We start from the raw sequence: 15,066 nt of genomic DNA on the forward strand, positions 1-15,066 counted from the left end.
CCTATTCCACCTCAGGGCCATGCAATTCTTTCACTGGAAGACCATTACTAAGACACAATCTCCTGGTTTAGCTACATAAGTGGCTGTTTCTGAATGTTCAAGGAGAGCTGCTGTCAATTGTACATGAGTAAAATTCTTAGGTCTTCTTATCATTAGATGTAATGTAACAGCTAATCTGCAATAGCAGCTTAGAGATCCCAAAGGGGTTGGGGAAAAAACAAATTATTGCAGCAGCCTTGCCATTAATTAATACTTCTTAAGTTGACCATCTTGTAGTTCTGTTTCAGTACTCCTTATGAACATTAACACTAGCAATAAGGCTGATGGCCATTTTAGTCCAGTTTCAGCTTGGGAAATGTTCATTTAAAGCAGGTATTAACATATTTCTCAAAAGGTCATACATAACAAATGCAGCACGATATACTGGCCCTCGCCTTATATAACGCCTCACATTAATGCTTCATTGTCCTCTGTAACTAAATCATTTGAGGCCATAAGCTTGTCAAGTTGATCAAGAAAAACCTTTGTTGTTCTGTGATTTTGGAATTTTACAAAGGAGCTTATTTAAATCCCCAGGTATTTAAGCATTATTATGGATGCATGCTCTACTGCTGAAAGTTAATGAAGCCTCCAGGCATGGGTGTGGTGATCCCCTCTGTAATTTTTTACATTTATATAGTGCTTTTCTCAGTACTTAAGCAGGGTTTGTCATCTGCTGTGAAGGAAAGTATTGTCTATTGTCCTCACCGTTGTCATTAGGTCTGCCTCTGATTCCACGTTTTGGGCAGTGTGCCTTTATGAATATCCTGTTACTTCCTACTTTTGTTTCATTTAGCTTCCACCTCTCCTTATAGCATTTACTTTCACCCTTCCCAATATCAGCCCAAATATGGATCCAGCCCTTCCACCCTCAGCGCAGGAACAGTTGACAAAGCATACAATGCAGAGTATTGTATATGCCACTGATTACATTTCTCCTCAAACATCAAATCATGACACCACACTTGGTCTTATTTTTATTTTTATAAAACATAAACGTGGTTGGCAAATTTGAACAATTTTGACCACAGCACACACACTAAGCCAACTCTGAATGCACTAAACTAGTTCCCAGTGTGAAAGAAGAAAACAAAATCTGAAAATGCACTGCAGTGTTTTAAAGAATGCACAGCTTTTTGTTTTAGAGAAAGAGACCATGCACAGCAGCCTTGTCTTTTTCTCACAAGAAAAGTCCAATCTTCTCTCCACCCCCCCCCCCCCCCCTTTTCATTTTTACTTCTTTAACTGAAGAGGTTATGTCCATTTTATTCAGCCTGTAGTGCAGCCCTTTTATTTTTTGTGCAGCTTCCATTATAATATAACCATATTAATTAATGTTAGACATACAGCTGGTTTAAGCAAAATCCACAGCAAGGAAGTATGAAACAAATAAAGTATTTATGAAACTGGCTTAGTTCATGTGACACCGCCTACATACACGATTAAATACCAGCACGGTTTGTTAAGGATCCATATGCTGCCGTCAACTCTGCTTGCTGTTGGAAGGCAAGACTTCATTACAACAACGCTGCTAAATATTAAGTATGCATGAGTACTTTCCCCACCATTGCACCAAAAAAATCTGTTGTGGATTTCTATTATATAAATGTTCTGTAGTCATTGTGCAAAAGGTTTAATCTTTGTGTATACTTTTATTTTAATCCATTAGATCTGTTAGAGAGTAGCAAGTGAACTCTTGTGGCTCAAGAACAACGATAGTTAATTTAATGTTACTAGAACTGGCTAATTACAATAACAATATTGTCTTTTTATCTCCCTTTATACTTTTCATTGTTCTATTTCATATCCAGTCATGTAGAAGAAGCCTTATGTTCAGTGTTAAAGTGTCAAACTGGGTATTTTTACATTTAAACCGCAGACTAGGGGTTTTACCTGTTCATTTCAGTTACCATAAATATACTAAAATAAGTAAAATTCCCTTACAGTACATATTTGTTTTAACTAATAAAAGATGTACACAAATATTTCTCCATAATACAGCATAAAAGAAAATAAAATGTGATAGTTACTAGCTTAACTGCTTTAGTTACTACTTTCCCAAATTAATAATTTAGGTTGTACTTGGTAGAGCTACTCAATTAACTATCCACACTCAGGCAAGTAGTGTCTGTTTAAATTAAAGAACAAAATGGAAAGTTCTGCCAGCAGCTCCTCTTTTCATTTGTACAACTTTTTTCTTCCTTTTGAAGTTCAGCTGGACAACACATATACAGTATGTCTGCTGTTCCTCTCCTTATACAGTGTGACATCTCTGGTTCCTTTTCCTTAGTTTATTACTGCACTGTCCTTAATGTAAAAGAAAATAAATTATTCTGAGGCCTCATGCATAACGCTGTGCATAGAATTCACACTAAAACATGGCCCACCCCGACTCCTCCCAGACTTTTGCACATTTTAATATGTAAATCAATATAAACAGCCCCTTATGTTTAGTGTTCTGTGAAAAGACAATGGCAAAAAGACAGGGAAAATAGTACATTTTTCCTTGCCTCCACTTGGTATTCACTGAAATTCTTCTATTTATTGGTTTAAGCAGTGGTATAAACAACAAAAGGAAGTTAATCGAGTGACAGAGAAACTCGAAAGTTCAAGTTCAGAAAGTCACACACTGCCTGAAATAAAAAAGAAGTGGTCAGATATCAAAGTTGCTGTAAAAAGGCGAGTCATTGTCCACCTCCTGAGTGTCATACGGAAGTGTATTTGGGTACAGAGAAAAGGAAAAAATAGGGACACAGTTAAAATAAAGGTAAAAATGTCCACTTCACTTTCGTAGTTTATTTTGTCATTAAAATAGAATGTAAACTTCATCTTAAAATCGTTCAATATACCAGTTTCTCAAATCTCATCGTAACTAAAATAGCACATTAAATGCTTCGTATTCTATGTGTTCTTCTACGTACTCTGTGTGTTAATCACTATGTGCTTCTTAAACGGACTTTCTCTTATGCTGACAGGAAGAATACATTACATTCATGATATTACAGCTCTCTTAACAACTTAAATACGAAGATGTATACTTGATGTAATTTTCAGGATGATAGGAATTAAAGATGTGTTAAACATGAGTGCACAGTGGCGCAGTGGGTAGTGACATGCTGGTGCCCCATCCAGAGATTGTTCCTGCCACCCACAAGATGCTTGCTGCACCGTGCACGACCCTCAATTATATAATTTATTGCAGCAGTACTGTCTCTTTCAAACATACTAACCCCCAATTCCTGTCATTCCTTTTCTTTCTCCAAATAACCAATCGCCACACAATTAGCTCTTTAATAAATGTCAAGCCATTTGTAAGCTTAGAACTCAGATTCTTCAAAATGTTTAAGGAACATTGGAATATCTTCGTAGTACATGTTTAATAATTCCACCCATCTATCCATTCAGGGTCGCGCCAGTACCAGCAAGCATACAGTGTGAGGCAGGAATAATCCTTGAACGGGCGCCAGCTCATTGCTACCACAATGAAGTTAAAAATTTATCTGTATAACGTAATATACATACTTCACTGCATTTTATCTTAAAAATGATATCAAGAGCTCCAAGAAGATAGCGCTTGGAAATCTAAATCAATTTAGAAGCCAGTCGTTATCATCTGTAAATACACAATCTCTTCTATTGAATTGAATTGAATTCCTTTATTGTTATATGGTACAGTGAGATTCAGTCTGCAAATCCTCCATAAACTTATTTTCCTATAAATTGTTAACAATAATAATAATAAATAAAAAAATAATGAAAAATATGCAATATGTAGGCATAAGTGGCTCAGGTTGTGCAATATTACAACTGCAGTGCAAATTTAAAGTGAGGTAATTGTACTTATATGTACAAACCGTTCTATTGGAAGCACGCTATGGACTGATTGCATTCAGAGCACGATGAAACTACGTCTGAACCGCTAGGTCCAGTCAGGAAAGGCTCTGAAGCGTTTGACATATGGGTGCCACCAGTTTGTAAAACCAAGCCAAAAACTTGTGTACGCACAGGTTAAGGCTGGCATCAGAATGTACTTGGCTTTACGCCAAGTTTAGTTTTTATATATTGCAATGTAAGTAAGGAAACGAGCGTATGCAACATTTTTGTGCGTACACACTGTTTCTACTAACATCTGCCTGGCTGGTCTCTGTTTACAGGACGTTCTGACTGCTACAACTGTAGAACTGTAAAGCTTAGAAAGCAGATCAAGTCATTTTTTGAGATTGGCCAGTTTACATATTAAGTAATTTAGAGTGAAAATCAGATGATTTAGACTTGTTGCTGATCGATTGGGGCATCAAAAAAGGTATATAAAATTTAAATATCGGGGGTGGAGACAAAAAAAAACATATATATATATACACTAGGGGGCTCTGCCCCTGCTCGCTTCGCTCGCCAACCCCTGTGTTTGGTTTACCGGATATACAATACAATTTATTTTTTGTATAGCCCAAAATCACACAAGAAGTGCCGCAATGGGCTTTAACAGCCCCTGCCTCTTGACAGTCCCCCAGCCTTGACCCTAAGAAGACCAGAAAAAAACTCCCAAAAAAAAACTCTTGTAGGGAAAAAATGGAAGAAACCTAGGGAAAGGCAGTTCAAAGAGAGACCCCTTTCCAGGTAGGTTGGGCGTGCAGTGGGTGTCAAAAAGAAGGGGGTCAATACAATACAGTACAATACATAGAACAGAATAGATCCTCAGTACAGTATAAAAAATAAAAAATCTAGAAGTACGGAGTAGAATTTCACATTAGATGATATCACATAATATGATTTGGATTTGTTTTAAGTCCTGGAGACCTCATTCATCAAGCTGCCTCCCCCATTTTGCCATTCCACATCTGAAATAGCGCTAATCCGATGAAAGGACCCCTCATTCCCATGTCCCCATTCATCAGGATGACTTTACCTTAGGCAGGCAATCTACAATTTAAAGAGATTGTTATTTTCTTGTGAATTGTTACATATACATTAATTTCACTTTTACTTTTAAGAACTTTTGTAAAAACAATATTTGTTTCTTTATTTCCTGCCCCGCACGAGGTTACATCTCTTTCTTCCCAGACGTATAATACTGCTCGCGTTGTGAAGGATGTTGTGGCTGAACGTACGCTAAGGATATGCCTTTTGATCATGTGCTGTCTTTTTGCTGCTTGCTAGCTGCCTCTTCTGCCTGTCGCGTGTCATTGTTTTAAGAGCTCGGAGCACATGATGCTTGCCTGCCAAAAGCAATCCAACAACTGCTGGCTTAGAGGTCTGTTGACTTGTTTTAAATGATGGCTCACTGCCTTGTCTCGCGTGACATTGTGAAAGCAATACCTGTCTTTTATTTCTGGCCCCGGGCGTGGTTGAATTCTTTCTTGCAGGATGTATAATGCTGCTCGCATTCGGTTGGGGTAGCTGCTGTCGCACTGCCCTTCGATCTTTTTAAAGCCTGTACAACCGCTGTCCTTTTTGTCTATGGCCCTGGGACAATCTCTTGGCACCAAGTCTCACGTTTATGGTCCCCGCGAGACGCACCGTGGCAAGTCTCCTTGGTCTCGCAGGTCTTTAAAATGTCTTTCGGGATTATCACGTATCGTAGCCTTGCATTTGCTTTCCATTTCAGGATTTTCTTTTATATAGAGAGAGATATATAAATATATATAAAATAAATATTTAATGCATAAAATAATTTCCATCACAGTTACTTTCTAATAAATAATAAGTTAAGTCATAACTTTCAAACTTTTAGAACAACTCTTTTTTGTGATTATTTGTAATCTGGTATTGTTTGAAAACTTTAAATGTTCTAACTACTTTTAGATGATACTGACTAGATATTTTTTGCATATATTGTAAAATAGAATTTTATTGCTTAGCTGCAACCACACACTAGTCATCTAGGTTTTAATGATATACAGTAGGGTATGCTTAAGCAGGGTATAATCTTTTATTTCTTTTACATCATTCACTGTACTTTTGTGAAAATCAAGTATGACTTGTACATTCCTATTTGTACAATTGTTTAATTTTTCCTATTATCAGACTTGTGCGATTTGGGTATTTTGTGTTTGTCCTTTCCTAAGGAGAAGCACTTGTTTCATCTTTTATACAGCAGTTCATTTAATATATATTTATGCTATACATTTGGTATTTTATTTTTTTCTATTTTTAAATGTATTTCTATGTGCAAGTAATGAAAAGTACTACTTCAGAGAAATAAAATAATTATGTATCTCCCATGGGTGAAAAATTGGAGCATTAGAATTTAGCTTTTTGGTCTTGAAAAACTGCTGGTCTTTCCAGTTTCATTCTGCATACAAAAAAGTAAGTTTTAGTATTGGGCTCCTGCAGGCCAATTCATAAAACAGTCCAGTTTATACTTACAGTATATTATTTTTTGTCTTTTTAAATAAATTTAAATTTAGATTTTGGAGTATTCACAGTGTACTCAAAGTTAGTTTGCAGGACATTATTTTTACATTGCATAACACTGTTGATAGGCTGAACAGAGTCCCCCTTAGGTATCTGCCAATTTGTATTTTTTTTGTAATTGGAAGAGTATTATGCCCTGTTCAGTGTATGTTTGTCCATGGAATGGTTCTTTATTTTGTACATTTGTCCTGGTCTTTAGATTCTGGTGATACATATTAGGAAAAAGCAGGAGTATAAACTTGATTTACATATTTATTTGCATGAAATGGTAAAAAAAAAAAAGCCATGAACATATTACTTTGTATATTACAGGTTGGTCCCAGGGGTAAAGTCATAGGAATTGATCACATTAAAGAATTAGTAGATGATTCTATAAACAATGTCAAAAAGGATGACCCCAATTTAATTTCAACAGGAAGACTAAAACTGATCGGTAAGTTAACGTCTTTTATTATGTAGTACTGAAAACTCACTTTATGTATTTTTTTTTTAACCTGTTAATTATGTCTGTTTTGTTCTTTAAAGGGTAAACACTATTTTTCCGTATGTAATTAAAATTCTGTAATATCTAGTAATTTAGTAAGATTATTATGGTGTACCTTCTTAAATACCATGTACTTTCTAAACATGGTCTTTGCAAAAGTTGTAATCATTATTAATGCAAAGAAAAAAGTGAAATTTCCTGTTTTGCAGATGATTTTGTAAACAAATGATTATATTGTCCAATGCCATTAATAATAAATAATACGATGTGCTGGTGCCCCGTTTAGGATTTCCTCCTGCCTCGCACACAATGCAGGCTGGGATGGGTGCAACCCTGAATGGATGGCATAATTAAACATGTATAACGAAGTTTATAACTAGTTTTAATTTCACAAAGACGTTTATTGTGTGGTGACTGGTTATGTGGAGAAAGAAAAACGAAGGATAGGAACTGGGGGTTTGGTACGTCAGACAGAGACAGCACGCATGCAATAAAGAAAGCCCACTCAGAAGAACATCCATTGAATTCTGTGTTCGGGTCTCCGAACACCAGATCATGAACCCAACATTTACACAATATTTAAGTTAAACCTGTGCGATACCCATTCATACATCCAGTTTTTGGAGCCTTGTCACACCTGCCAAAAAGTTCTCTACACTGAACGTACACCTGGGGACCCCTTACTGCGAGGGAGCAGCAGTACTGCCACACTACTGTGCATGTTTAATACCTGCTTTAATGCATTTCATCATGAAAATCATATCAAGTATTTATCTTGGCTTTCTAAATTTTCAGAGGGCAGGAATATCATAAAGTGAATGAATTCTGTGCAGCGATCGCTGCCTGCGCCTCCTCTTAGTGCAGAGGAAGTCAGTTTAAGAAGCGCGTAGCAATTAACTGGGTCGGGGAACACTTAACACAAAGTATTTAATGTGCTACAATACTTATGCCGGGGTTTAAGAAAATCTAGTGAATTAAACATTGATTTTAGGATGAAGTTTAGTTTACGACATTCTACTTTATTCTCATAGTTTATTTTGTCATTAAAGTGGAAATGTCGATTTTAATCTCGACATAAATGGCGAGAATAAAGTGGAAATGTCGACTTCAATCTTGACATAAGCGTCGAGAATAAAGTCAACAAGTCGACCTTATTCTCGACATATAGTTTTTTTATTTCTTCACTGTGTCTGTAGTTTTTTTTTTTCTTCACCGTGGCCCTAATACGCTTCCGTAGGGCTATACCACAAATAGCATTATAAATGCAAGTTGCAGTTTTATTATTTATGCATATAGCTTAGCTTGAAGCAAGATCCATATTAATGCAGTTTGCCTTAATGATGGTTCAGTTGGTAAAGATGTCATCACCAGGTTGCACTTATTTTATTTTATTTTTATTTGGTGAATACTGTATAATGCACCAGTGTTTGAAGTCTTGAAGTAATAGTATTATTGCTGGCAATGACAGCCTGAAGTCTTGAACTCATGGACATCACTAGATGCTGGGTTTCCTCCTTTTTAATGCTCTGCCAGGCCTTTACTGCAGCGGTTTTCAGTTGCTGTTTGTCTGTGGGCCTTTCTGTCTGAAGTTTAGTCTTCAACAAGTGAAATGCATGCTCAGTTGGGTTAAGATCAGGTGACCGACTTGGCCATTCAAGAATTTTCCACTTCTTTGCTTTAATAAACTCTTGGGTTGCTTTGGCTGTATGTTTTGGGTCTTTTTCCATCTGCATCATGAAACGCCGCCCAATCAATTTGACTGCATTTAGCTGGATTTGAACAGACAGTATGTCTCTGAACACCTCAGAATTCATTCGGCTGCTTCTGTCCTGTGTCACATCATCATTAAACCAGTGGCGGACCGTGCATTTCACACCTAGGCCTTCAGTAGTGCTCCGTCTGAATCAACCCGCCCCTCAAAAACTAATTTATGGTTATAAAAACCATCTTAATATGCAGAAATACAGTATAAAGAGCCATTGCATCGCAGAGAGAACTCCTGTAGCCAAAATAAATGCCTTTATTGAATAGACAAACCAGGGGTGAACAAGTTCCTTTCTACTGCAGCTACAGCCGCGACACACATAAAAAACATCAATGATAAGTCATAAACTTGCAATATTATTTAGGAAAATCGCAACATTTTACTCACCAAAAATTCGGATTATTTGTAAACAAAATCCATCCTCCTCTCTTTCCTCAAACAGTTCAATTACTCTGTCATACAGATTATCCGTGCACTTCAGTTCCATCACGAAGTCCCTTTCTATCGCCATCGAAGCTAATGCTGAAAGTCGAACCTGCCCTGTCGTATTTCTGGAATAAGTTTTAATTCGCTTTAGGGCTGAAAATGTCCGCTCGACAGAAGCAGTGGACACGGGAATGGTCACCGCCAAACATACCAATGTGTACAGCTGCCCCATGCTCTCATTCAGATTTTTCTGATGAAGGAAGTCAAGGAGATCAGCGGGAGATTTTCCTGCAAAATCATCCATGGCATACCTTACAGTCAGTTCTGTTTTTAGCCGAGACAGATTAAAAAGTGCTCCGTGGCTCTGTGTTAAACTGGAGAAGGCTGCATGCGGGAATTTTTTCTTGTATTCCCGAAACTTCTGGGGGTCGAGGAGCGTGACAAACATCAGTTTTTCGTGGTCTTGAAATCTGGTCTGTGTCTGGCAAATAATATTGTCCAGAATCCTGCCATGGAGTTGACGGTAGTGCACACGAGGATCTTATCCTATCCTTTCTTATCCTATTCATCAGTTCAAAACCTCAGTCCAATGTAAATTGAATTTTCTGTTTTTGATAAGCACAAATTTTTTTGATGGTGTCTATTTAACAATATTTTAGGAAAAAATACATGTGTTTTGCATATTTTAAGCATACGACTGGGTAACTGGCTTGTGGATTATGCAACATGAGTAATGGGAGATTTATTTTCCCATGGACATGTTTCACATTGTTTGCAGTTGTACAGCACTGGTCACCATTGGCTTGTATTATATCTTAAAACATTCTTATTTCTATTCTGCATAATATGAGATACATTTTTTTTCTTTGTAATCAGTACAGTCTACATGGGGTAAGTAAATAACATTTATTTATTTATTTAATTTGTTTCGGAAACTTTTAGTGACAGTTGATATTACTAGAGTATTTGATTGATATTGAATGCTGCCTATTGATTCTGAGGAATCTTTGTCCTTCCCTTTAAATTCAATTTGTATTGTTTATTTTCTTACAGTGGGAGATGGTAGAATGGGATATGCAGAAGAAGCACCCTATGATGCTATTCATGTAGGTGCTGCTGCACCAGTTGTGCCACAGGCTGTAAGTTACTACAGATATTTTGGGATTTGTTTAATGGGAAGACAATACATATCAATCTAAAATATAGACTAAATACTGTATTTAAAAAAAACAAAACATTTTGATCAGTATTGATTCTTAGATTAATTTAAAATAATTAAATTAGTTGTAGTTTTACAGCAACTAGAATTTCCTGATTATCTGTTTCAGCTCATGAAAATTTGTATTTGTTCTGCATTTCTTACGATGGGTTACAACTGAAACTATATGTGTAGGTATACTGTCTGTGTGTTTGTTTTTTTTAGATGTGTTTGCATATAATGTGTGAAGCATCTATTGTGCTGGCCATGCCTGTCTGTCCGTCTGGTTGTCTATCTGCTTGAAACAACGCAGCCCCCCCATGAACCATTTTTATTGAAATGTGTCACATGTATTCTTCAAGGAAAATTGTCAAGACAATTGAATTTATGTTGCGATATCTTTTAAAATTTCAAAATTAACTCATCTATCTTTAAACAGAGAAACGTTCTATGCGACTTCAACTACATATTAGTTCACTGTTTTCAGTTTTACCTTCAGAGCAGTTACACCAACACATTACTGATGGCAAACAGGTCTGCAACACAAGTTGATGAAAAACCAGCAGAATGCGTGCACGGGGTAGGAAGTCACTTTCACTGCCGGCAACTTAAGCATGCGTGGGGTGGCAATTTTCTATCCAGCAAGTCCAGTGAAGCACGTGCAGAAACCTCTGCATGCATCTTCCTTCCCTCCAGTGCTTTAATTAGTAACAGGTAAGTTAAATTATCGTACCAACTGTAAAAGTACAAAATGCCAGCAAGTAAAAACAAAGGATTATAAACATAAGAATGATGTAACCTGTGCCATGTAAGCCATACACAGTGAAAATAAACATTTACTCAGCACTATTTACCTTACACTAAACAAACCTCATAGCTCAATTATCTGCATATTATAGTGATTCACTATTTCACTGTTGCTATAATTTACTAGGGTGGCCAGATGTCCAGGTCATTATTTTCAGGCAATGCGTTGCAATAAATAACTGAAGAATATCAAAATGCTGCACTCTTAACAGGCTGTCCATCTAATAAAATAAACAAAACAAACATCCTCACAATATATTCTCAAAGTATATCCTTGCAGTATGATATATGTATAATAGCATCGTCAAAACTCTGATAGGGAAAACTTAATTAAGAACTTGAAGAATTTGAACAGCATTACGAAGCAAGCAAGAAGCAGACAAAAGACAACTGAGCTGTTGTTTGTTTGTTTCCACATCAAGCACAGAGTGGAATCCTATATGTGCATTTGTGAAAATGTGGGGGGGGTTTTTTGCCCATGCCCCAAACCCTCAATGTTCATGATGAGATAAAGCAGGCATTAAGCAAATGAGGATGAGCTTTATGCATGGGCATACTTGCTGCACAAGATTTTAAAAACTGGTCACCCTGTAATTTACTATCAGAGTGCAATATTCACCTGATAACTATAGTGGTTAGTCACTGTAATCAAGTTTGCCATTCACTTCTGTTTTTCCATAACATTTGTCATAATTGAATAGCTTTGCAAGTCTCATTTCATGAAAATTACTACAGCCAGACAAGTTCAAGCAAAAAAAGGAATTGATTACAAAGGTTTTCTATTTATCTATTTATTTATTTAAGCTATGCTAATTGCAAACTTTACTTTGTCACTGTGTGTGAATATGGTGTGTGTTTATGTGTGTGACAGTGGTCCTTGTGAGTGATTGACTAAAGTCCTGTCCAGGACTATTTTCTGCCTTTTGTTCATTCCTGGTGAGATAATCTTTGGCCCCCACAACCCTGAAACAGACTGAGAAGGTTGTAGAACCTACCTACTGAGCTCAGTCCATTGAAGGCTATGGTGGTCTGAATAGCCCTCAAACACACCTGAATGTTACTTCATGCATACATTTTCTTGTTTATTTTTTTAATTTTATGCTTAAGGTTTATCTCATTACACACTCATTCAAACCTACTGTAAACAATATTGCAATAGTTTTTAAATTTTAAATAAACAATAGATGAATTTGTTAAAGGTGGGAAAAAATTGAAAACAACAGCATAACAATACTAATGTAGAATTCAGATGTTTTTGGCAAAGAGTTTCTTTAAAATCTTCACAAAATCGATGAAAAAAGATGACAACAAAAGAATCACTTATAATTTGGCTGTTTCATTAAGACAAGATCTGTAGACTTGATCATCCATACACAAATCATCCAGTATTTGCTAAAAAAAAACTGCTTCTATTATTCCAGATTTGTTTGAGAAGTGCTTTTATATGTAGTATTTCTGAAAAGCGTTATATTATTTCTAAGGTGATCATTGTTTTCATCATTTTGGATTGAGGTTCTCCAAATATTTCTAAGGTGATCATTGTTTTCATCAGTTTGGATTGAGGTTCTCCAAATATTAAATCTGTTACTGTCTAGATGTCATAACAATAATATTTTTTGGCACATTTACTGGCATGGTCAGCAGCAAAGGTAGTTAAGTAATAAAACCTACTTTAGAGAATAGTTTTGAATGTTGTTTTGAATGACATGTACTCTTTAATGTGCATTGCTTCTTTAATAAGTTGAAAAGAGGGTGGGAGAAAAGCATGTAATCAAACAAGGGACATCACTGATTCATCACACCCAGGTCATCACTTGTTCCAAAACACTCCCCACTGGTAAATGATTTAGATCTTTTAAAAGTAATAAACATGTAAATGGTTTGTTCCACAGAGAATAGTCCTTGCAATCCAGTAATTTAGCTTGTTTTTCTTGTTTATCCATTTGTCCTGTCATATACTGTACTGTTTGAATGTGTGAGTGTGTGCATGTACAGTATATACTGTATATATGTATGTGTTTGTGAATACACACTAATCGCACACACTTTAATTGTCACATCATTTGCATATCTCCTTATATAATTGGACTTTATTTACATTTATGCTATTTGTATGTGAATATGTGTTGTGCTACCAAGTTAAATTCCAGAATATTAAATACTGGTGAATAGTGATTCTGGAATTTGCTGAAGGGATCTTTCTTCATGTACATGATTATCGAATTCCTCTATAACAGCGGTTCTCAACCTGTGGGTCGCGATCCCTTTGGGGGTCGAACGACCCTGTCACAGGGGTTGCCTAAGACCATCGGAAAACACATATTTCCGACGGTCTTAGGAACCGAGACACCACTCCTCTATCCGTCTCTCTCTGTGTGCCTCTCTCTAGCGCGCCTGTGTGTGAGTATGCATCTGTCTCTTGTGACAATGGATCGTGTAGAGAAGAACGTTAAGAAAAGAAAACATAGTGAGGATTTTTTACAATATGGTTTTACCTCAATAATTACAGCAGGAATTGAGAAACCGCAATGTGTTATTTGTTGTGAAGTTCTATCAGCCGAATATATGAAGCTGAACAAACTAAAACGCCATTTTGATAGCAAGCATCCGAGCTTTGCTGGCAAATATACCAACTATTTTAAAAGCAAAGCTGATGGACTCAAAAAAGCCAGACTTGACACTGGTGGAAAGTACCACAAACAAAACGTAGCAGCCGTTGAAGCTTCATATTTGGTGGCACTCAGAATCGCCAGAGCTATGAAACCTCACACCATTGCTGAGGATTTACTGTTGCCAGCGGCCAAAGACATTGTTTGAGTTATGATCGGAGACGAATTTGTTACGAAATTGAGTGCAATTTCCTTATCTAACGACACTGTCCGCAGAAGAATAGATGACATGTCTGCTGATATTCTTGATCAGGTAATCCAGGAAATTAAATCTGCTCCACTTCCAATATTTAGCATCCAGCTTGATTAATCTACAGACATTGCAAACTGTTCACAGTTACTGGTTTATGAGAGGTATATTAATGATGGCGAATTTAAAGATGAGTTTCTTTTTTGCAAACCTCTTGAAACGACAACTACTGCACGTGATGTATTTGACACAGTTGGTTCATTTCTGAAAGAGCATAAGATCTCTTGGGAAAATGTTTGTGGTGTTTGCACAGATGGTGCTCCAGCTAGGATGTCGATCTGGATTTCAACGTTTGGTACTGAATGAGTCACCAAACGTCATCGGAACTCAATGTATGATTCATCGGCAAATACTGTATTAGCAACGAAGACGCCGCCACAAGAGTTACAAGAAGTAATGAAAAGCGTCATAAGTTCTGTCAGTTTTGTAAAGGCGAGCACTTTAAACAGTCGACTGTTTTCGCAACTGTGCAACGAGTTGGATGCGCCGAACAAAGCTCTGCTATTTCACACTGAAGTGAGATGGTTGTCAAGAGGAAAAGTTTTAAAACGTGTTTTTGAGCTTCGTGATGAACTCAAAACGTTTTTTAATCAGAAAGCAAGACCGCAGTTCGAAGCACTTTTCAGCGATAAAAGTGAACTGCAAAAAATAGCTTACTTGGTTGACATCTTTGCCATCTTGAATGAGTTAAATTTATCACTGCAAGGACCAAATGCAACATGCCTCGATTTGTCTGAAAAGATCCGATCATTCCAAATGAAACTTCAGCTTTGGCAAAAAAAAAATTGGATGAAAATAAAATGTACATATTGCCTACCTTATCTGCTTTCTTTGAGGAACATGACATTGAACCAGACAAAAGGATTACGATGATAATTTCTGTGAAAGAACACTTGCACATGCTTGCAGACGAAATTTCATCGTACTTTCCAAATCTACCTGACACCCCATTTGCACTTGCCAGAAGCCCATTCACAGTCAAAGTTGAAGATGTTCCCGAGACAGCACAAGAGG

General features: G+C 36.7%; 1 protein-coding gene across 2 annotated transcripts in view; it reads left to right on the plus strand.

Annotated features, from left to right (window-relative positions):
- Positions 1-15,066, plus strand: part of pcmt (protein-L-isoaspartate (D-aspartate) O-methyltransferase) — a 70,422-nt gene that overhangs the window by 48,102 nt on the left and 7,254 nt on the right. For both annotated transcript variants that reach the window (XM_028797902.2, XM_028797901.2), the window contains exons 5-6: positions 6,766-6,886; positions 10,182-10,267. In XM_028797902.2, coding sequence (XP_028653735.1) covers positions 6,766-6,886; positions 10,182-10,267 — 207 coding nt within the window. The remainder of the gene's footprint in view (positions 1-6,765; positions 6,887-10,181; positions 10,268-15,066) is intronic.

Source organism: Erpetoichthys calabaricus, chromosome 3 (assembly GCF_900747795.2).
Source record: "Erpetoichthys calabaricus chromosome 3, fErpCal1.3, whole genome shotgun sequence".
In the NCBI taxonomy this organism is placed as follows: Eukaryota; Metazoa; Chordata; class Cladistia; order Polypteriformes; family Polypteridae; genus Erpetoichthys; species Erpetoichthys calabaricus.